Source organism: Pogona vitticeps, chromosome 1 (genome assembly GCF_051106095.1).
Source record: "Pogona vitticeps strain Pit_001003342236 chromosome 1, PviZW2.1, whole genome shotgun sequence".
Classification (NCBI taxonomy): domain Eukaryota; kingdom Metazoa; phylum Chordata; class Lepidosauria; order Squamata; family Agamidae; genus Pogona; species Pogona vitticeps.
The window spans coordinates 162,709,726-162,733,733 of NC_135783.1; the positions used below are offsets into that span (position 1 = coordinate 162,709,726).

At 41.6% G+C, this 24,008-nt stretch overlaps 1 protein-coding gene across 1 annotated transcript in view; it reads right to left on the bottom strand.

Moving 5' to 3' along the window:
* The window catches only part of TRAM2 (translocation associated membrane protein 2), a 52,982-nt gene extending 40,534 nt beyond the window's left edge, over positions 1–12,448 (bottom strand). The window contains exon 1 of the mRNA XM_020790586.3: positions 12,191–12,448. Coding sequence (XP_020646245.2) covers positions 12,191–12,310 — 120 coding nt within the window. The 5' untranslated portion in view covers positions 12,311–12,448. The remainder of the gene's footprint in view (positions 1–12,190) is intronic.
* Positions 12,449–24,008: the final 11,560 nt, after the last annotated feature.

A 24,008-nucleotide genomic window follows, 5' to 3' on the forward strand; every position in this document is an offset into this window, starting at 1 on the left:
TAAAATATGTTTTTCTACTTGGTTAAATTGTTCATGTGTAATTTTTTACTTTCAGAATCAAAACCAAAACTGTTTCAATTATAGTACATGTGACAGAGAGACTAACAGCTGCACCCAGCCATCTGTGAAATACAAATTATTTGAAAAGGGTTAAAGAAGAATGCACCATAACCCATTATATTGAGCAGAACATGTTCTGCTGAAAATGTTTGGTGACAAAAATGTTCCTACTACATTTCTTAGGCCAAAATCCTGATGGTTATATGCACTAGCACAACAGAGTTAGCATAAATCTCATTGGTGAACTGCAAAAAGTTAAGAAGTTAGTGTAAGCACTTCCTGTTGTGCATCATATAACATGACTCAGTGTGCAACAGCAAATGCTTACATTAACTATTTAATTAGCAGCAATCTGTTATTGAGATGTAAGGCAATTGTATAACACTAGTTTGAAAAGTTAATAAAATGTTGGCATTGCTTCATAAAATGAATTAGCAATTAATTTTATAAATGGATATAATACCAGTCAATCAATATTATAAAGCATCATTGAACAGCTAAATGTATTGCTGGTTTTACATTATATGGCTATTTATTTTCTGTGCTTTGTTCTGATAATCTTAGTTTCTTCTGTTGCTTTCTGATGGTGACATCCTGTTCTCAAACCCAAATAATAAATCTTTCTGTTTCCTTTAGTAATGGTTTCTACTTTCAAGAGTTACATAGTTTCCCAGTTAGCAAAAATGAAGCAATATATGTGGCCCGTTAGTAATTTTAAAGGTGCAGGATCTCACTGTGACGGTTTTCATAGGCAGCTCTTTTCTCCAAGGAAAGTGCAAAAATGCAGATTGGTGGATCTATGGAAAGAGAATGGTATTCTGTAAAGCAAATGGCTTTTAAATGCCAACCTAAGAACTTTAAATACCTTGTTTTAAAATTAAAAATACATTGTTAAAATATAGTGATGGTGGAAAAAGCAAATTCTCTCCCAACTGCTGTGACTCTTGTCAGATATAACAAGAAAACATGGTGAGGAAATGGTATCATAGTCCCTGCTACTGTGGGGATCTCCCTCATTGCAACTTTGAAACATAACCATATACATTAGGATTTGGTAATTATATGCAGGTAGCTAGTGGAATGATCCCAAGGAATTATGGGGGGACCACCATTACCTGAAAGGTGTTAGAGCATGTTCCTTTCCAATCTTTTAGCAAAGGTATGTTAAAGACAAGAAAAAATCCCTCCTTCCTGAAGGAAGGATCAAATGGACTTTCAGGGAAAGGATTACCAATTTGGATTATTCATTTTATGGCCCTCTGTGTGTTTCCTATACAGCTGCGTACTATCTTTGGTTCTATAGACTGACTTTCAGCTGTCTATCCTAGCCAGTACACTACTGATTAAACACTTTCCTAAACCTATAATACGCCTCCTTACCATTATGGAGAGAAAAGTTTTCCATACTACTCATCTAGTACCACAGCTTTTGCCCTGTAAACCCTGGTTCCACTACATTACTATTACTTACAGATAAGTAAAGCATCTTAATTTAATGATGCATACTCGCTGTTAAGTATGCAAAACACTGCAATCTCTGTACCTTTGGACTCACCAACTTGCTGCTCCATAACTTAACACTTGGTAAATTTACACCCTTGTACTACTGTATAAAGGTACAAATGAATTCATTCTATGTTAGATATAAGCTAAACACTTTTATTTGTTAAGTGATACATATTAGCTTGGAACCTGATTAGAGTTACAGAAACAAAGTGTACTATTCCATTTGTCAATGGGACCAAAACCTTGATGAAAAATATCTGTGATGGAAGCTTCCAAAATCCTTGAAAGAAGATTGCCCACAATTCTCAGGAACAGATGTTTGAGGAGCACTAAGTGCAGCAAGAGGGACTGCAGAAAATTGTTTCCCAATATTCACTGGTGGTTCAATACTACAACGAGAATGATAATCATCTTAGAACTTAAGAGCTGGAAGGAACCCTATGGATCATCAAATCCAACCCTTGTCAAGAAGGTACAGTGGGGAATCGAACTCCCAAACTCTGGCTCCCCAGCCAGATACTGAAACCACTGAGCTATCCAGCAGTTCAACACAGATGATATTCCCAACAGCAAGAACAATCTCATGTCCACCATGAAAATATTTAAAGATGTTAAAATAATTATCAATTTGCATATTTTTACTAAAATATATAAGAAAATCAGTAGACATATATTTTAGTCCCTACTCCCTAAAGTTCTTTTTCCCATGGATTCAAAATATCTACACAATTAAAATCTCTAGGTAACAAAAATGATAAAACAGATTAATAAATGAAGTTGTGGGGACATTTGCTTAAACAGATGAAATTTATCAATTTTCTAAAGCAGGAAAAAAGACCAAACTATAATTAATGACCAAGAAAGATTTTGTTGTTTGCAAAAGTACCTCTCTCTGCTATTCCTAACTATTCAAAGTGCACTTACAGCAATGTATTATATACGCAATTACAACATCCTGGCAGGCCAAAGCATAAAAGAGATATATTTCAAAGGAAAACAGGAAATTTCTGCTAGAAGATAGATCCGTGTAATAAATACAGATGGCATTCATGAATTCTGTTTCTCAATTCTGTCTATTCCTTTAGTATAGTGCAATCCTAATTCAAAGATGCACTGGAAAATAAAGGGTAAAAATTAGCCACAAACCTCTTTTTGCCAACAGAAAACTGCCCTGCTGACTAAGATCTATTGGCAGAAGATCTTAAATAAGTTGGACTACATCAGATCCTAACCTCTTCCAGTCCAGAGACTCAGTCACAATTTGCTTGGACAAAGTTATGCCAAAGTGAGGATAATAATCATAATCATATACCACCAACTCAATTCTGATTGATGGTGACCTATTTCAGCCTTTTCCAGGTAGAGAGTACAGTACTCAGAAGCAGTTTACCATTCCCTTCTCCTGGGGGTGCCCCAGGACTCTGCAGTTGCTCAAGGCCACACAGGTTGGCTCCACTTGCAGGAGGCACAGTGGGAAATCAAATTCCAGATTCCTGGCTCTGCAGCCAGATACCCAAACCACTGAGCTATAGTCCTAAGTAATTTCCCACAACCCTTCTAAGTGTAGTGACTGCACTGTATTATTGTACTGATTTATGTCATGTGCTCTCTGTGTAGCTGTTCCTGTCCTCATGGGGCAGCCTCATTTGAATTGAGTTGATTTGGTGTAGGAGAATACACCGCTCTTTAAATCACCTTGAAGAGACTTTGAGTCTGTCCTGACTCTGCCTGCATTTTGTTCTTGTGCATTCCTTCCTTGTCTTGTCCGGAGTTTATGGTTTTTGTTTTTGTTTTGAAAATTTACAGTAGTACTTTCTATTTTTACTCCTTTGAATTTGTGAGGAATGTTTTCTTTTTTTATATATTCTAAGTTAGATGATGCAGATAGTGTATTTTTCTGCAATTGAAACTTCCCTCTCATCTACTTCAACAATCTACTATAGACCTTTCTGTGCAATAGGCTGGCAAAGCTTGCAAATGTAACAATAAAGAAAAAAAAAAGACCCCAGCCCCAAAATAATGCACATATAAGAAAAAAGAAGGAAAAGAAAGGAGTTGGCATAGTGTTTATCTATAAAAGTCACCAGATGGAAGGCAAATCACATAAAAAAAACCCAAGCCAGCTAGACTCCAGCGTCCATGTGATGCAGCACTAAGATCTGTTTATTGATTTTTTAAAAAGGGGGGGGGGGGGAACAGTTCAGACAGGAGGCATAGTTCCTAATTTCCCTATGGGATAGCATCCTGTACCACCTCAAACACATCACACTGCACAGGGAATGCCCCTGCACACAGAATACTATGAAATGGCCATTCACACAATCAAAAACAGGCAAAACAACAACAACAACAACAACAACAACAACAACAACAACAACAACAACAACAACAACAACACACCAGCATAATACAGAGCAATTTAAAATAAACCACCTTCCACTGTGTGTTGAAAAAGAAATGATTCCTTGAAAAACAAAGTGCAGGTTTCTCCTGTGCTTACAATTATACTGAAATGTAGTCACAACCTAAGCTGACCTGTCCCTGAGTCAGCTCCATTGGCCCTCAGGGATCTTATTCTACTAGCATTACACTCTTCTATCCATACTCCACTCTTTGTTCCAGTGACTTCAAGACTGCGTGCACTTCTTTGCTTATTCCCCACTTAGTGCTCAAATCAACCCTGTGAGGTCGGTTAGGCTGAGTGAGAGGAACAAGCCCAAGGTCATTCCCCACATGACTCAGTGAAGATGGGTACATAGAAGTCCCAAGTCCCATTCTGGTAGTAAACATTATACCACACTGCCTCTCAGTGCCCATCAGAGGAGCAATTTGCAAGAAACCTGGTCTATTTACACAAAACATTTACGCCCTTATTTGGGGTGCTTATGTCAGAACAGTTACAAGGACTGTCAGCAGCAGAAGAATCACTGCAAGAGGGTCTAAAACCCAAGCTAACAACTTATGGAAACAGCAATATTTTAACTTAGCATCTAGGTCATGCTGGGGGTGGGTCACTGGGACTCATAAACATGTCATCATTGAAAAGCTCCTTTCCCTTGTGATCATACACCTTGTTTTAGACTTAATGGACATCAAAAAGGCTTTTGATGCAGCTTGTAGAAACCAGACAGGTGGTGTTTAATGTTGCCTAGTTCTAAGCTCTTTAGGGCTTGAAAAGATTAAAACCAGTACTTTGAATTATACCTGGAAAAAAAATATCAGTCAATGAAACCCTTCCACTGCTAGTGTGATATGCTGATGGCCAAATGCACCCAGATTAAGAGTGACACATATTATGAAGTTTCTGAAAGTATTTGAAGGCAGCCTCATCATCATCACCATCACCACCATCACCATCTTAGAGCTGTAGAGCTGGAAGGGATCCTGTGGATCACTGAGTTCAGCCTGTGTCAATTAGGCACAGTGAGGAATCGAACTACCAATTCCTGGCTCTGTAGTCAGATACAGTGGACCCTCGACGTATGCATGGCTCGACGTGCGTACTTTTTGAGGTACAGACTTCTCCAGCCGCAAGATTTCCAGTCGACTTGCGGCTGTAGAATCGACCTATGAACCAGAAGAGGAAGGCAGGGAAAGCGCCCAATTCAAATTTGGTGCTTTCCTCGCCTCCCCCTTCCAGTCCGTAGGCCGCCAATCTGCCTCCGGATGCTTTCCAGGGCTTCTCTGCTGCCATGGGAGGCATCTTGGAGGTCCGTCGCCGTCGCCGATAGTGCCTCCAAAGCTGGGAGCCGAGCAGCAGTGGCGGCGGGGAAGTCCAGGACTCAGAGCATGGCCGGGATCGCCTGGAGCGGCTCCCAGAAGCGGCGGGGGGACCTCCGGAGGTCTTCCCCACTGCCATTTGAGGCCTCTCGGAGCTCCCCCACCCATGCCAATGCAGGCTTTCCCAGGGTGGACCGGGCCTACCAGGGGAGGACTTCCCCCGGTAGGCCCAGTATACTCCCCAGGCCAGGGGAGTAGACCGGGCCTACCGGGGGAAGTCCTCCCCCGGTAGGCCTGGTCCAGCTTGGAAAAGCTTGCATCAGTGGGGGAGCTCCGAGAGGCCTCCAGCAGTGGCGCTGAAGCCCTCGGAGTCCTCCGGCAGTGGCAATGTCGGTGGCGGGGAACCCCTGGAAGGCTTCAAAAAGGTAAGGTTTAATTTTTTTAATTTTTTTTTAATTGTGTGTGTGTGTGGGGGGGTTTCTTGGGCCGATTACGGATTAAATGGTTTTCAATCCATTCCTATGGGAAATGCATTTTCGACCTACAGACTTTTTGACCTACGGACACCATTTCAATACGGATTAATTCCATAGATCGAGGGTCCACTGTACCTAAACCACCCATTCTCAACGTTTTGTTTTGGGTCACAGACATAAACACAATATGAAAGAAATATAAGCTGAATAATGATTGTAAGTTGCATAATGGATTTTATAAGGTGGTGTGTGAGGAACTGTTTACAGTCTGTGGGTCCCTTCGTACCAGACCCCCTGCCCCCGGCCATTGAGAATGACTGAACTACTGAGCTATCCAGCAGTTTAGGAAGGGCTGCAACTGGCAACCCACTCAAACTGTTAAAACACATTTTAAGCTACTCATCCACTTGGAATGATGGATCTAACACCACTAGAGGAACGTATGATCCAAACCGTAAAAGAGAAAAATTGAAAACTAGGGTGGTTCACAGTTCAGCTTGTGACCCAGTTCAGGGATCCTGTTTTGCTGAAGTAAAACAAAACATCAAACATTGTATTCATTCCTTCCTTCCTTCCTTCCTTCCTTCATTCATGCATTCGACTTATAAGCCGCCCACTCTACCCAAAGGTCTCTGGGTGGCTCACAATTAAAAAACAATTAAAAAACAATTAAAATACAATAAAAGATAAAATGATTAAAACACAATTAAAATACAATCTAAAAATTGCCATCAGGACACACAGTTGATGTTATTTCAATTAAAAGCCTTCTGGAACAGGAAGGTTTTGACCTGGCGCCGAAATGTCATCAGTGTCGGCGCCAGACGAATCTCAGTCGGGAGGGCATTCCATAGTCTGGGGGCAGCTGCCGAAAAGGCCCTTTGTCTACAAGCCATCCCTTTTACCTCCTTAAGGGACGGCTCTTTCAAAAGGGCCCCTGGCTAGATCTTAATTGCCGGGTAGGCTCATATGGAAGGAGGCGGGCCTTCAAGTATCCAGGGCCCAAGCTCTTGGCACCCCCTTTCCCACTGCCTGTCCTGCCTACTCCCGCTGCCGCGCCACTGCCCCCTCCTCCTGCTCCCCGGGTGTCATGTTCCAAGGCAGCAATCAGGGCAATCAGCTGGGAGGCGGGCGCATGATCAAAGGCAGTGCCTCAGCTTCTCTAGAAGGAGCCTGGCCACCACCTTGCAGCCCAGCACCCAGGGAGGAAGCCGAAGTGGCAGCACAACAAGAGCAGCTGTTCATTTATTCATAAAATTTGTTACCCTGCCTTTCTCCTTAAAAGGACCCAAGGTGCCCCCACCCCATGGGCACAAACCAAAAAACAAACCATGAACTGGTTCAGTCTTCTGGTGGGTTCATGGTGGGTCATGGCTAGCCATACTCCATCACAAACCACAAATTTCAGGTTCTAAACACCATCTTAAATCACGGAACGCTGTTTCTAAGGGAACACTGATGCCATTCTGACCAGCACAAATGTCCACTTCCAGGTCTTACCTAGATTTTCACTCCAAACTGCAGTTTTATATGAGCTAAAATATTATTTTCACACAACTTTTTAAATCAAAGTACTCTACAAGATGTGAGTTTGGTATTACAACATTTTTATAAAACAGGGCACCATGTGTACATATAACGACTTGTTTAATTATCTTGCTAAGGAGGAAATGATCCCAGGTCTAACTACATTTCTCAGGCTACATGAGCAGATAACTATTTTTGCACATGAAGCAAAGCAGTTGTTTGAAAGGGGGGGAAGCTCAAGTGTTTATCTTGAGGCAACTCTCATTTGAATATTCAGTCCCCTCAAACTGAGATAATCCAAAGTTTAAATGATCAAATTTCACCTAGTTGTAAGCAAGTAAAGGTCAAAAAAATAACCTCCTATGTATTTTTTATTTTATGTCAAGGTAACTCAGATTTTCCTTACTAAACTAACAAAAGAAACAGGCATTCCATGAAGCTTGTAAGAAGCCAAACTTTGGGAATTTTTAATACTTGAAGAAAATGCATACCACCAGGCACATATACTACAAAACTTGCTGCCAGGTTGCAACAGTTTCTGTTCGTGGTTGTGGAATTTATATCCCTGTCAGCTGGGGTTTCTGACTAATTAAATTGACTTCCTTCATCCCCTCCTCTTGCTCCCCTCTGCCATTAATGTTTCTGTGTACTGGAAACTACTTGTTAATTCAAGTGAATGGAAATGAGGTGGGTGAGAAATGTGCTGGAAAAAGCAGTTAAAATTCTCTTTTCTCCAATTTGTTAGCACAAAGCTCCTATTCCGCCACCCCCACCCCCGCCCCACTTCCCACCTCAGTTTGCTTTGAAACGTGGCACTGAGCTGTAAGGGAGAAGGTGCTCCTTTAACCCTCCACTTCTCAATCACACACTCAATTGAGCCACAAGCATCGACACACACATATACAGTCTCTCTCTCTCTTTCTCTCTCTCTCTCTCTCTCTCTCTCTGTGTGTGTGTGTGTGTGTGTGTTTACCACACGTACACACACCCGAAGCCTGCTGGCAGGGTTAACTAGACTCCAGTCTGTCCAGAGAGTCTGAAGGACCAAGTTGTTTTGCAAGTGCTGCCCACCCTCCCTTGCCTAGAAAGGAAGGAGGAGGGGGAAATGAGAAAGCTAGAAAGATGAAGGAGGAGCTCAGCATTCCTGGCATTTCTGTGCAAAGTGCCAGGGCTGCTGAGGCAAAACGCTGAGAGCTGCATGGAGAAAGAGCTTGGAAAGAACCCTGGCAAGGCAGGGGAGGGGAGGGAGAGAGAGAAAGCTTCCATTCACAACTACCCAAATTTTGTTGTAAGGATACCATTTGGGACAGTTGAGAGTTCAGAAAGAAACTCTCCAGCTGTATGCCACAAACAGGCAGGCCTGCACAAGAATCAGACAGACCGCATTCCTACTGAGGCAGCAGAAAAAAAATGTTCACAGGAATCCACTGGGCAAGAGGTGGGAAGGGAGAGGAGACCAAGCCTGAGAAAAATGTGAGGCTGATTTCTCCATCATAGAGAGATGAGGCTGAAGAAATCACAGGGAGGACGAGGTATCAGGCTAAAGCAAGCAAGGCTGTCCAAGGTCAAAATATTGCCCAGCACCAAAGTGGAGAAACAACATTCATAATACTTCAGTATCTTAATCCACTCTCTGTGGTTACTGACCCCACATCAGCTCTTGAAGAAAAAATAAATCTCATGGAGAAATTTGAGAATGGAAATACACCTATACATTCTAGTCTATAAGCAAGGAATTAAATAAAGGGCTTCTTAGCACACAACTTGCAATTAATGAGAACTATTGTGTGTATAACTAAAACTTTAATTTCTTTTTCTCACAAGCTCTGGCCTCAGCACCACAAACTCTTTCTTGAGAGCAGAACTCATTGCCTCAATATGTATTTTAAGGTCAGAGCCTAACCAACCTGTGCACTTAGACTTTTACCATTAGCTAGTCACTTCAGCTAAGTCTAGTTGTGTAAGTTAGTACATTATCCATATTATCCATTGTCAGGAGGTTTACTGGAAATCCACAATCTGTGTTAATAATGCAAATGTCATATTCTGCATCTCATTTCATTCCTGTCTGATTCCCCACAACCATTTGCACTGACCTGCAGCCTCAATAGTGTATTCTATGTGTCTGAAGAAATGGATTGGAATTCACAGTTTCATACTGAAATAAATCTCTTAGTTTTAAAGGTGCCACATGTCTTTTTCATACACTTGTTACATGCTTTAAAACAGACTAATGTGGTTGCCTATGGTAAAACTTCCAAGAAAAGAAAGGGAAAATGAATGCAGAAAGGAAAGCATATGTAAAAGACAACTTACATATAACTTAATGTGGGTGTTTTCTTCTTCACTGAAATATACTGAGGTATATTTCTCAAGTAGTACTTTCCTACCACCACCTACAACTCCAAAGAGGGTAGTTAGATTTCCTCAAAAGACCATGTTTGTGATCAAAATTATTATCTCACACTTTTCCTTACATGTGTAAGAAGACAGGGAAGAATACAGGAAACATACTGTTGGGCAGTTTCTTTTTTAAAAAACTACAATCCTATGTTCTCACTTTAGTGATAGAGATCACCATCATACAGTCTCCCTTTCTCCTCTGTATAGATGCCCTTTTCCTGGGATACACACTGTGTTCAGCTATTGTGTTGCATACTATATTACTAGAAAGTACTCATCAAGATTGCTCAATCTCATGAGCAACACAACTAAATGTTTATGCTTTAAATGTTTAGGATGACCAAAATAAAACTGCTAGATCATAATCTCTTACAGAGCCAAAAAGAGACATCCAAATTATTCCAAAAATGCAAGTAATATTCTCAACATTAACACTGTCCCAAACTGACAAGACATGTGCAATTCTAGTACATAGTGTGCTACCCACCAAATCTAAAAAAGGAGCCATCCTCAGATATTGCAAAATACACATACCCATAAAGCAACCACCAAGCAACAAGGACTGACCTGGTTTTTGTCTCTGTTCAACTGATTCTCTGCAGCATACCAATCAACAACATAAAGATCACCAAGAATGACAGCCGTTTCTTCCTACCCCAACTTTGATCCATCCTCCTGTTTTCCAACTTTTCTCAATAAATCCCCCAGTAAACTCCCAATAAATCTGGGAATAAATTATATGAAGGGTCACCCTTACTACTTGTCCTTTGAGATTATTCTGATCAAATTTCTTCCTTCCATATCAAATAATCTGGCAGATAACCAGGAATACAGCCTTCTGAGTGATGGCTTCCCACCTGTGGAACTCGGTTCCCAGTAAAGTCCTACCAGTCCCCATTATAAAAGCATGTTATAAAGACACGTTTTCAAAAGTTTTACTGTATTTCTGTGTAGTTTGTACAACACTAATCTGTATTAGTTTTTTTTTTTTACTACTTTCAGTTTCATTATATTATTGTTTGGTGCTCTCTTAACTCTGATTATTTGATTGAGTTCTAGTGTTATGTTGAGCTTTACAGTTCATTGTTTATGCTGGTGTGCTGGTATTTTATCAGTATTCATGGTGCTTTGTATGCTGGAAGCTGCTCTGAGGGAACTTTACCTGGAAAGGAAATTTTAAGGAAAACCTGTTCCAGACTCCTTGATTTTTGAAAACCACCACTACTGTGTGGCGGGTACTGAATACGTTCTAACAAAATGTGTGCTTCATTTCTGATCATTTCATAAGGAAACTCCTGAAAAGCTTCTGAGGTTCTATACCATTCTCAAAACCCTGGGCAAGTGGGATGATGAACCTGCAATGCACCCACACAATGACAAAACTTACAGGAGCCAGAAACTGAGGGCAGCCACCCCAAGCGAGACACACTCAAGAGTGTTCAGCGGTGCTTCCCTAACTTCAGTGGGGCTCTTCTGTTTTACAGTGGCTGAAAAACTGTTGGCCTCTGCGGAAGGATTATGCAACGGTCTTGTGGGCAACTGCCGCTAACTGAAGAGGTGCAGATGAAATCTCAGCCCACCAAGGAAGAGTCAAACCGAGTGACTGGCCACTGGGCTTCCCGAAGTCACCTGTGTGATTCCCGTAAAGCACAGCAGCCATTGCCTGCACCCCCTTTTCTCTGGGCAGAGCCACACCAGCAGCATCAGACATCCCTAGCTCAGCTGCCCTGAGGGAGACAACACATGGGTGGGCAAAGGTTTGTTGCTTACTCACCTGAGGGGGGGGGGCGGGCTCCGAGGAAGCAACTCTTGCCCCCCCTTTGTCTAGCCAATGTAAAAACTGTGCCTGCTTGTTATGTGAGTGCCTGAGCCCCAGCAGCTTCTTCCAGACCGTCTCAGCGCCCGGCTGGCTGCCTACTTGCTTGGGAAGACCCTCCGGTGCCGATGCGGCAGCAGGTCTCCTTCCTTGCTAACTGGCAGGTGGTCAAGGGTTGCCCGCCCCGCCACCACCACCCCGAGGTCCTGAGTGAAGCCTTGGCGGCGGCTCGCCCCCTAAAAGGAGCGCGCAGTGCCGGCGCAGGCCTTGCAGCCGCGGACAGGATGAAGGCGCAGGACGAGGAAGGAAGTTCAGGGAGGAGAAATGGGAAAGCGAAGCGATCCAAACGGGAAGGAGGCTTCGTCAGAAGAGAGGAACCGGAGGGGGGGGGGAAATGAAGGCCACTTGCCTCGCGAGTTTTGGGGGGCGCCCTGCATCCCCGCGCGCGCGTGGGAGGGAGGGAGCGAGGGAGAGGAGCGCGCGCGCGCAGGCACAAGCGAGCGAAAGAGCCAAGCGAGGGCAGGGGGAAGCCTCCCGGTGGCAAGGAAGCAACGCTGCCCGCTCTTCCCCCCCCTCGCCCATGCCGGCAGGGACCCCGCGGAGCAGGAGGGGCAGACAAGACCGGGCAGGACCCCCCCACACACACACACACACCGCCCCCGCCCCGAGGGGGGCTGCTCACCTCGAACATGAGCGAGATGAGCACGCACAGCACCAGGCAGAATCCGATGTCGGCGTGGTTGTGGATGAGGAACTCCTGGCTGAAGAGCGGGTGACTTTTGGCCCGCCTGCGGAACGCCATGGCCGGCGGAGACCCGAGCGAGCGGCCCGGCCGCGCCGCCAACTTCTTCCCGGCCCCGGGACAACTTGGCCAGGAGGCGAGCAAGGGAGCGAGCGGCGCCTAGAGCTCGGGCCCCCTTGCGCAGGCGCGGCTCTTCCCGGCTGGCTCCCTTCCCCCCCCCCCGCCCCGCCTGGCTTAACCCTGTCCCTGCCTGCCCTGGCCGGGCGCCCGGGCCGAGGGAGGGACCGGGACGGGGGCGGAGGTGGGAGGGGGGGCTGAAGTGGCCGCCAGCTCGGGGACGGCGTGGCGAGATGTGAAGCCGTCTTCTGCCCAAGTCCGCCTCGACGGATTTTGGCCGCCGCCGCCGCCGCCGCCAGCTCGCTCTCCGCCGACCCCCCCCCCCCGTCCCGGCTGGAGCCCAGCCTGAGTTCGTGTCATCCTTCCCAGGCTGATCTTCCCTGCAAAGGCGGATCCCCTCCTTGGAGGAGAGGAGCGAGCCCAGTTCTGGCCACGATGATGCCCGAGCCAGGCTGCCTGAAGTGCTAACTTGCGTCCAGGCAACTGGGAGCGGTCTCCTTGTGCCCTCCTTGTAGAAAATCAGATATGCCTGATCTTTCCCTACTTTTGAGGCGACTTTCCACGTGGGAGGAATTCCCTGCTTCTCTAAAACAGTGCCATGCGCGCAGTGTGATCCTATGCTCTTTCCTCTCGTCGTACATCCAACTTCGACCGGTGGAGCCTCGCTCCCTGTGTCTCCGTGGGACTGCAGTCCTAATATACACAGCCACTGTTATAAATTATCGGGGAGTCTTTCACGCCTCCAAAAAATTGGACCTGGAAATCCGTACTACATAGTTTGTACATCACCTTGCAAAGAAAAGGCGTTTTAGAAAAAAAGTTTTTAAACAGCTTTTCCTGAAAGCCTCTTTTATTCATGAGACAGCCTCTGGCAAAGGGTTTAAACGTCCGAACTGAATGTAGCAATGGTTATTTCTTATTCTGCTTGTAAATTTATTCAGCTCTTCAGGGTGTTTTTTTTGCCAGAACCATCACTTAAAACTACTAAGTTGAACTGCAACACTTTTAACCCACTGAATGTGAGTTAGCTAACTCTCTAGCCATATACTACTTTCAGACATTTCTCTACCAGCTTAATGTATTCATAATTGTCTCACTGTATTCTCTAATGAAACTGAAACTCACTATTTTAACATATTGTTATAAGGAAATTGCTAAATAAAGTGAAGACATTGTTTAGTCAGGCCATAATCATGGGCACACACGCTGATTCTACAAAGATTTTGAAAAATTTAAATCCCAGTTTAGTTTATGTGGAGGTTCTACTCATGTGCACACTTACTTGTAAATACTGTAGCTATTTTTGAATTCAGGGGCACTTATTCCAAGTACTTAAGCTTATAATTGGGTTATAATTACTAGTTTCTCAGCTGCTACATAGTAAGCCAATTTTGGAAGTCTACATGAAATCAGCGTACTTTAGCACTAAGCAAATGCCACATCAGCATGCAGATACGGATTGCATATAGTCTCTCATCAGTTGAGTTCAGTTCACTTATGTCTAGTCCTCAGACTATTGGAAAATGCAAAAAACACAGACCAGTATCTTATTGCTAGCCCCAACTAAAAAATACATTCATTGACTCAACTGCTGAATTACGTAAATCCAACTGAATCAACAGGGGACTAGCAGTATGATACAGGCCACTGATATTAACTATGTAACTATACAATGTAAAAATATGCACAAAGAATTTGTACCTTAGAAACTCTAATATCAGGGAAGAAGAGAATGTTAGCCCAGTGACTCTCAGTGAGTGACACTCATACTACTTCTGGGACACAGGGTTTTCATAATAATATTTCTTCAATTCCCATATCTTCCTGCAAGTGTGTTATGCTGCCTACTAATCTCCCCTGCCAGGATTATCCATCTGCTTCTTTCTGGCATGCTAGAAGTAACTTTGGAGACTCTCTGTTTCTCCTAATCCTATTTACTTACTTACAAATGTTCAGCCATTCTCAACGGGGACCATATGGCCCCCTGGGGGGGGGCTGACACATTTGAAAGGGGCCACAGACTGGAAACAATTCTTTCACACCACCTTACAATGTCTGTTATGCAATTTATACAATCCTGGTTCGTCCTGTATTTCTTTTATATCATGTTTATCGTTGTAGCCAAAGAAAGGTTGGGAATAACTCTATAAATGATAACTGTAAATACACCTTTTGTGTGAAAAGTGGGCTTTTGTACCATGGTAGGCAGCTTGACAGAGTGTTTCGTGGGCTGTAGGATAAGAACAGTTGTAACCTAGCCTTTTTCTTGTCATATGAACTCTCTAAAGACATTAGCCATCTCTGTTACACTGTTTGAAATTGTACAGTTCCATCAAGACTATATTACATATTTCTAAGCATAAAATTTTAAGTATGTGGTGGGGAATTTGTAACTTGGTGGAAGAGTATGTGCTGTGTATTTTAAAAATTCCTATAATTTCTGATGAGCTAGAGCAGTGGTTCTTAACGTGGGCGATAATGCCCCCCAGGGGGCGATTTCATTTTTCAGGGGGGTGGTAGAACGAAAAGGGGCGGCATGGGGGTGCTGGAGCAGAAGGGGGGCGGTAGGGGGGCGCTGGAGCAAGCCAAACCTGTTAAGATGGCTGCAGCCTTTTTACAGTGTGCATGAATATATATTTTCCTCCAATCTTAATTTAGTTTCAGAGTTTTCATCTTGAAATTTTTAGTTCCTGCATTGTGGTTTGTTTTTATGCCCTTTTTATATATATATTTTTTGTGTGTCTTAAAATTCGCTTGCAACTAAATCATTAAATGTTACTTTTTTGGGGCATTTCATTTTCTTGGAATTGAATTTTGTTTTCAGGGGTCATTGGATTTAAGTGTCATAAATAAATAAATAAATAAATAAATAAATAAATAAATAAATAGATAGATAGATAGATAGATAGATAAATAGATAAATAGATAAATAGATAAATAGATAAATAAATAAGAAAGATATCATCACCGCAGGGGGGCGATGATAACTTCCTCAATGGCTCAAGGGGGCGTTTCTTTCAAAAGGGTTAAGAACCACTGAGCTAGAGGAACACTTCTGTGGAGAAGCCTGGAGAGCACTAATAGACCTTGGAGACAAGACTAAGCTGGATAGACCAAATGTGTGAACGGACAACTCGGCATGTTTATTACCTCATTGTATACCAGTTTACAAGCTGATTGTCTGACAAACAGCCTGGATGCTACTCCCATTTTGCCAATATTGGCATCAAATGCAGTTTCAGGTTCAGCCATCATCTCCTTTTATTGCTGTATGGTGAAGGCAGATTATGAGGACTATCACCTAAGCATGGCTCACTCACTATCTTTAGGCTGGGGGTGGGAAAAAGTGCAGTCTTCCAGTACTGTTGGACTGTAACTCCCAGCATTCCTCAACATTGCCTGTGCTGGCTGGGGCAAGTGGGTAGAAACAGATAGAAACTGTAGTTCAACATCATCTGCAGAGCTACATTTTGCCCACTCCTGCTGTAAGCCTTCCTGTATCCAAGCAGTGTGATTGTACTTCAGTTGGCAGTGGCACAAATCACTGTCAATATTGCTGGCTGCAAGCCATGAATTGAAAGCTATACAGTATATCTTTTGCCCACCAGATGTTGTAGTGAACAACTCTTATCCTCACTTACTGGGGCTATAAGGCATGCTGCCTTGGGCTGGTGGTACTTGGAATCCAAAGCATCTGAAAGCCCAAAGGTTCCCTGCTGTAGATAAATATCCACAGTGGCCATTTTTTTTGCCTTGGGAACACCTTTCTTTGGTAGTCTAGCCTACCTTGACCTTCCAGAACCAACAAGAGTCCTTTTTAGAAGTCAAACTTCCTATAACTAAGAGTGAACAAAGGGCTCTTTCACTGTCTGGTTTTTAAAAATATGTATCTCTCAAACATCAAACCAAACAGTGGATCCCTCCCAGTCCCCAAGATCTCCCATCCCTCAACCTGTAAATGGCTCAGCGGCAAGATTTTTGCAGGCATCCTCAGCAGAGAGTGATGTAAATTTATCATCCTTACCTCAGAAGAGAAACAGATTTTGGATCTAGCTCAGTTAACTGGCTTAAAATGGCTTTTAAAAAAGAAAAGAAAATTGATTCATTTTACAACTTAGCAGTGAAATAAGTTCTTACAGTTCTTTAAAAAGAAAAGAAAATCATTTGAGGGTGCATGTGTGTTTAAATCTACCAAGGCCAAGAAATTCAGTGACAAGGGAAGGATTTGCAGAGTAGTCAGCTGGGCCGAGTTACAGTAAGCATTCCTGGGCTATTACGTGTTAGCTTAGCCCCTGCAAGGAACTGGAGGAGTGCATTTTCCCTCAAACATACTTAAGTACAGACATTTTTACAGTGGGCATTCTTATTGTCTGAACAAAATACAGCAAAAAAAAAGAGGAAACAAGATTTTCTTAAGGGTGGCCAGCAGATATGTGAGGCTGCAGACAAAACAATGGACTCAGTGGTTATTTCCCTACGGAAATGATTAGCTATAACTATTTGGATACTGTGGAGAGCAGCAAGGCCCACTGGCAGAAAGGAGAGTCTCAAAGAATGCACAGCCTTGCACCCTGGTGTTATGAATCCTTTCTCAGAAGTTTATTTCTATTCCTTTTCCTCCCATCGTACATTTACATACCATTTAGAAACATATATGTGGCATTCGCCCTTGTGCCCCTTGCTTGTCTTTTCCTCACAAAGGCTCACATTGCGTTTTCCTCTTGCTGCCACCAGTGGATTACCTCAATCCACAATATAAATGACATTTGTCTGAACACTTCTCTTGTGAACAGAAACAGAACTTATTTATTGAAGTGAAGCAGATTGAATAATAACAGAAGTTCTTCAGATACAGTGGTGCCCCACAAGACGATATTAATCTGTTTCATTGAAATCACTGTCTTGTGAAAACATTGTCTTGCGAAAAGCGTTTCCCCATTGGAATGCATTTAAATCCGTTTAATGCGTTCCAATGGGGAAAAATCGTTGTCGTTTTGCGAAGATCGCCCATGGTTGAATGGCATGAGTGATGTGGGCAATCGTCACATTCCTCCCCTCTAAGAAAAAGTTTGTTTCATGAGGGAAAACCTTACAGTTTACCCTTATGAGCAACTGAACATACAGGGAACATTATATACAAAACAACATCATAATAATATGCTTACCAGTTATGTCCAGCACTTGAAGACTAATACATTTTATTTGGCATATGCTTTTGTGGACAGTAGACCCGCAGGGTGCAGTCTATTAGACAGTTACTCAAAGGTCTCCCGAGGCTTTCTCTTAGGCTATACACAACACACCTTAAGAAGATGGCTACTCTCCATTATAATTTATGCCAAATAAAACTTGTAGTCTTAAAAAGTGCTGGTAGATGCTTCGCTGTTTTGGCTGGAACAAACTGTCACAGGTACTTCCTTGGAAATGCCTGATTAATCAGTCAATTTGAGTATCTTGTGGGGGAAAAGCAGACTTTTCTGTTTCCACAAGAGGTGAATGGAAAAAGCAGGTGAATTGCCATAGCTATCACTTCAAATTTTGAATGGGGAAGGTATTCCAAAAGGATTCAGGATCCCATGACATTTGAATTTTTTTGGTAGTCCAACCAATTTTTTTCATTATTTTAATCTAATTTCAAGGGAAAGCTAAAAATGAATTTCTTAATTAAATCTAACTTCTTAACTCTCCTTTATGGAATCACATAAAGCTTAATTCTGACAGAATCTTTTCCTGATATCATAAACACTAATGTACAGAAAAGTGACTGTGGAGGCAGACAGTAAATTCTACCCACTGCATTGTAACTGTGGTGTAACTTCCCCTCCTTCATTTTTTTAAAATTTTCTTTTTATTATTAATATTATTATTTATAAAGTCCATCTGTGCTTATTTAACATCATGTCTCCTGGGTTCAGATTATAATTTGTTAATACAACTACAATACATATTAAACTCTTAATCTATACAATGTGTTTCTAACCATTGATAAAACAGGTTCCATGTTTGATAATATTCTGCATCTTCCTTTCCTTTGATTTTTAGTGTCAATCTGTCCATTTCTGTGCAGCCCAATATCTTTTTAATTATTTCTTGACCTGTAGGTGTTTCTTCATTCTTCCAATATTGTGGGAATAGTGTTAAGAATACATTTTGCTTATCTAAGCTCTCTAGTATTATGCTTAATAAAAAGAGTTCTGGTTAAAATCTACATTTTTTTACTATTTTAACAAGCCATATATGTCCACATTTTTTTTGCTTTATTACAGGTCCACCAAAGGTGATAATAAGTTCTCTTTTTATGACATTTCCAGCATTTACTTGGCCAATTAGAGTATATTTTAGCTAATCTATTGGGTGGTAAATGCCATCTATAAAACATTTTGTATAAATTCTCCTTATAAGATGTTGCCATTGTCATTTTATAGTTTCTAGACCACAGTTTTTGCCATTTTTAAAAGTCAATACTATATCCAAAAATTTTTGCCCATTGCACCATCGTTTCTTTGACTTGTTCATCCTCCATTTTCCAATTTAAAAGAAATTTATATATTTTCCTAATTTATTTTTCATCTGATGTTAACATTATTTGGTCAAGCATTGTCCATTTATTACAAAAACCATACATTTTTAAATCCCTTTCATACCTAGATTGTATTTGCATTACGGGTTACCACGATGCCTCTAATCCCTGGTCTATAAGGTCTTGTTTCAGTTTAAATCTCCGATGTATATCTAACATATCTGTATAGGTCAAAAAAAATTCAAAATTCAGACGAGGGATGAACAAATGCTTCTATGGGTGAAACCCATCCTGGTATTTTTGAGTACATTTTCATTTTTATTTTTTCCCATACGATACACAATGCATTTCTAATATACAGTAATGGTTTTGGAAGTATCTGTGGGTTTTAGCTTTCTGATACCATAAAAAAGGCATGACAACCCAACTGTAAATCATGCCCCTCTAAATACAAAAGTCTTTTGTTTTTCAGACTAATTCATTCTTTCAGCCACATTAGGACAGATTATTGGTAATATAAAGTCCAGTCAGGTAAACTGAATCCTCCTTTTTCCTTGGATTCTTGCAACATTTTGAGTTTGATTCTGGCTTTCTTCCCTTGCCAAATAAATTTTAATATCACCTTGTTTAGATCATCAAAGTAGTTCTTCTCTATTTTCACTGACACTGTTTGAAATAGAAAGAGTAATTTTGGCAGGATATTCAATTTGATTGTTGCAATCCTTCCTAATGGTGAAAATTACAGATTTTTTTCCCCATTTTTCTAGGTCCATTTTTATTTGGTTAAGTAGTTTTATATAATTATCTTCTTTTATAGTTATATGTCTAGCAGTTAAATATATTCAAGGTATTTAACTTTTTAAACTATCTGTACGTCTGGCCTCTCTGAAAGTTGATTTTTTTGGTTGTTAAATTTTTCACTATAGCTTTAGTTTTTTCTTTGTTTATCTTCAATCCTGCTATTTCTCCAAATTCATCCATTTTCTCCAGTAGTCTCAATGCTGTTTCCAACGGATCTTCCAAAATGAACACCAAATCGTCTGCAAATGCTTGTTATTTGTAATTCTCATCCTTTATTTTAGTGCCTTTGATTTCTGGATCATTCCTCACATTCCTATTTAATACTTCCAAAGTTAATATGAATAACAAGTGAGAGGGCGGACATCCCTGTCTAGTGCCATTTTTATATTAATATCCATCAGTTCGCCATGTGCAATTACTTTAGCTATTTGTTCATTATACGAGGGGGTGCTGATAAGTATTGAGCCTTTCCCAGAAAAAATGAGTTAGGAAGCTGTAACTGCCACACTATTCTACATATTCCCCCAGGAAGTCAATGCACTTGCGACATCTGTCCTGCAGCTCCTTAAGTCCCTGCAAATAAAATTCTTCCGACTGTTGGTGTAACCACTCATTTGCAGCATTAGTTGCCTCCAGAACACTCCCAAATCTTTGTCCCTTTAGGTGTTTTTTGAGTTTGGGGAACAGAAAATAGTCAGAAGGAGCCAGGTCAGGAGAATAAGGTGGATGGGGCATCACTTGAAAGCATAAGGACATCAGTTTTGCCATTGTTTTACCTGCAATATGTGACAAGGCGTTGTCATGCAACAGGATGACACCTTTGGAGAGCTTTCCTCGACGTTTTTCCTTGATGTTTTGCCTCAACTTTGTCAATAACGCACAGTAATACTTTGCATTGATGGTTGAACCCTGTTGGAGGTAGTCCACCAGCAGAACTCCCCTCTTATCCCAAAAAACTGTTGCCATTTGCTTCTGCACCGACCTTTGCACTCGGAACTTCTTTGGCCTGGGGGAACCACTGTGCCTCCAATCCTTAGACTGTTCCTTTGTCTCAAGATCATAACAGTAGATCCATGTCTCATCACCAGTTACCAGTTTGCCCAGGAAATCTGACTCATTTCTTGCAAAAAGTTCCAAAACAGCCGCCGATGAGTCCACACATTTCCTCTTTTGTTCGGTTGTCAAAGTTTGGGGGATCCACTGTGCTGCCAGCTTTCTCATTTCCAAATTGTTGTGGATAATGGCACCAACTCTCTCACGTGATATTCTCAGATATATAGCTATACTTTTGGCTGATATTCAGTGGTCCTCCATGATCATGTCATTGATGGTTTTCATGTTTGCAGGCACAGAGACAGGAACAGGCCTTCCACTGGGTTTCTCACTTTCAATGGCCAGTTTTAAAATTGACAACCCAACGTTTAACTGTTGCATATGAAGGGCCACTGTCACCCATAGTTTGTGACATTTCATCATGGATCTGCTTTGCACCTTTCCCTTGGAGAAACAGGAACTTGATTATGGTCCTATGCTTGTCCACATTGAACTTTTTTGGAGCTGTTACCATGTTCACTTTGGACTTGAACATGAAAGATAAGTTAAAATCATAGGTAGTTGTTTTTTGTGCCATTGAATACAAATTGGCCAATACACTCTGCAATTTATAGCTTTCTAGCTCAATTTTTTCTAGGAAAGGTTCAATACTTATCAACACCCTCTCGTAGATTGTCTCAATTACAGTACATTTATGAAGTTTTTGCCAAAATCCATAGCTTTTATTTCCTATATCATAAATTGACAGTTCATATTATCAAATGCTTTTTGGGCATCCAGAAAGATTAATGTCATTTGTTTCTCTGTATAATATTCTAATATGTCTAAGATTACCCTTAGATTGTACCTTTGGCAAAATCCATTTTGGTCTGAATGAATGAAATCCATTAAAACTTTTTTCAGTCTTTGCGCTATAATTAATGCAAAGATTTTATAGTCCACATTCAGTAATGATATTGGTATAAAAATTTTATGTGTGTAGAGTCTGTGTCTATTTAGGTATTTTAGCTTCTAATAGAACTTTGTGGCAGAGCTCTTTAATTGGTAGGCTTAATATATCTTGGAAGGATTTATAAAATTCTGCTGGTTATCTGTTTGGTCCTGGGATCTTATCATCATTATTATTTTTTAATGGCTTCTATTACTTCCATCATTGTTATATTCTCATTTAGAAGACTTTTGATGCTTTCTGGTACTTTAGGGAGGTTTGATGTTTCGATATATTGCATTGTTTTTTCAAGGGAAAATTCTTGGGTATCATACAGATTAGCGTAGTATTATTTAGTTATTTTTATTTTCTTTTTGATATTGTAAGTCCCCCCTTTTCATCTTGTAGCTTCTTTATTAATCTTTTTCTTTTTTCAGTCTATAAGATAGCCATCTTCCAAGTTTGTTGGCATTCTCAAAGAAGTTTTGTTTAGCCCTTTTAACTTCTTGAGCTAATTCTTCTGATTCTATTAAGTTTAATTTATGTTTTTATTATTTCCCTCTGGTTTTTAAGAATTTTCTTCTGCGGTTCTTTTTGTAGTTCTAGCTCCAGTTCCTTAAATTCCTCCTTCAGTTTTGTAAGTTGCTGTTGTTTTTTCTTTATATCTTTTGGCTATATATATTAGAGTTTTTGAATGCCATCACTGGAATCTTTAGCTCAGTCCAGAAGTGTATTAGGGGCAAGGCAATATCTTTGAGTACCCAGTATGTTGTAGTGGATAGAATAATGGACTAGGATGCAGGAGACCTGGATTCAAATCCCCACTTTGCCATGGAAACATACTGGGGAAGGAGGGGTGGAACTTGTAAAGCTACTCCTTAATACTTCACTTACCTTGTATGGCGACCACCCATGTCACTCATGCAATTCATATTCATGAGCTGATCTGCATTAAACCTTGAGAGGGCTGGAGAGGTGGAGTCAGCAGCTATATGAGGCTTGGCAGGAGAAGGAGTCAGATAAGGCTGATTAGTCAAAGAGATAGGGAGCAGACAGGGAAGCGAGAGTGAGTCAGAGATAGGGTTGCCAGATGTCAGGCAAAAGGAGGACATGTCCTCCTTTTTAGGCTAATGTCCTCTGTCCAGCAGGCAAAGATAAAAACCTTTAAAATGTCAGGCTTTTGTATATTTTGTGTTATAATTTTGGATGGGAGGGGGAGAGGTGGAAGCACTGCCCTTCCCCCTGTCTTTCCCTGACCCCCATTACCTGGTGGTGGAGTACAGCCCTCTCCCCCTCCCACCACAGCGGTGGCTGCTCAGTGATCTGCCATGCCTGCCCAGCCCATGTGGAGCTCAGAAAGGCAGTGTGAGCAGAGCACCACCAGCCGAGCCAGGTAGGAGCAAGCAGCGCCCGAGTGCATCGATGGGAAGGCGAGTGCCCGGACTGTGTGTGTTCAAAGTTGCTTTTGGGGACTCCAACTCCCACATTCCCTAGCCTTGAACTTATGACCCTTGAGGGAGGGGAGGCTGCCTCATTTAGCTTTGCCCAGCGCCGCTTTCCCCCTGCCTGAGCCAGAGCCTTGTTTGGGCATCCAGATTAGCAAGGTTATCTCTGAGCCTCAGCAGTGTGAATAGCTGGGGGATCCTGCAGCTGGGCCAGGGTGAGTTCGGGTACAATTAATAATGTTTAAATAATGTTTTCTTGGTATTTTGAAAAAAAGCCTCCATTGAATTTATTTTAATTTTTTAACATTGCTGTTTATTAGTCGGTTCACTAAGAGATATTTATTGGCAGCTATTGTAATAAAATTGTATTGATTGCAGGTTTAATCCTGAACGATTCAAATGAAATTTTCAATACGTCCTCCTCTGTCCTTTTTTTGTCTATGTCCTTCTTTTGGTGCCCATGTATCTGGCAACCCTAGTCAGAAATGAGAGTCTGAAGTAGAAGGTAGTCTGTGGTAGTTAGAGAGGGTAGCAGAGTTAAGAGTTAAGAGAGGTTGGAACTTATAGAGAGCTAAAAGAATTAAGAGTGAAACAAGTTACTGTATTAATAATCAAATGAATACATTAAAGTCTGTGAAGAACCTGTTTAAGAGAACTGTAATCAATAAACCTGTGTTGTTCAGCTTTATACTCAGCTTGGATCTCACTCTTTCTAATTAAAGGGTGTTGACAGAGTCAACTGCTGGCAGTGAGGTAAAAGACGTGCTGGGACACTCGCATGAGCTCTGTGTTTGGTGAAACAAGCAAGGGCCACGTGGGTAAACGTCATACCTTTAAATCCCTATTAGGGTCTTTATATGTTGATTTCGACTTGCTGACACATAAGGTTACAAT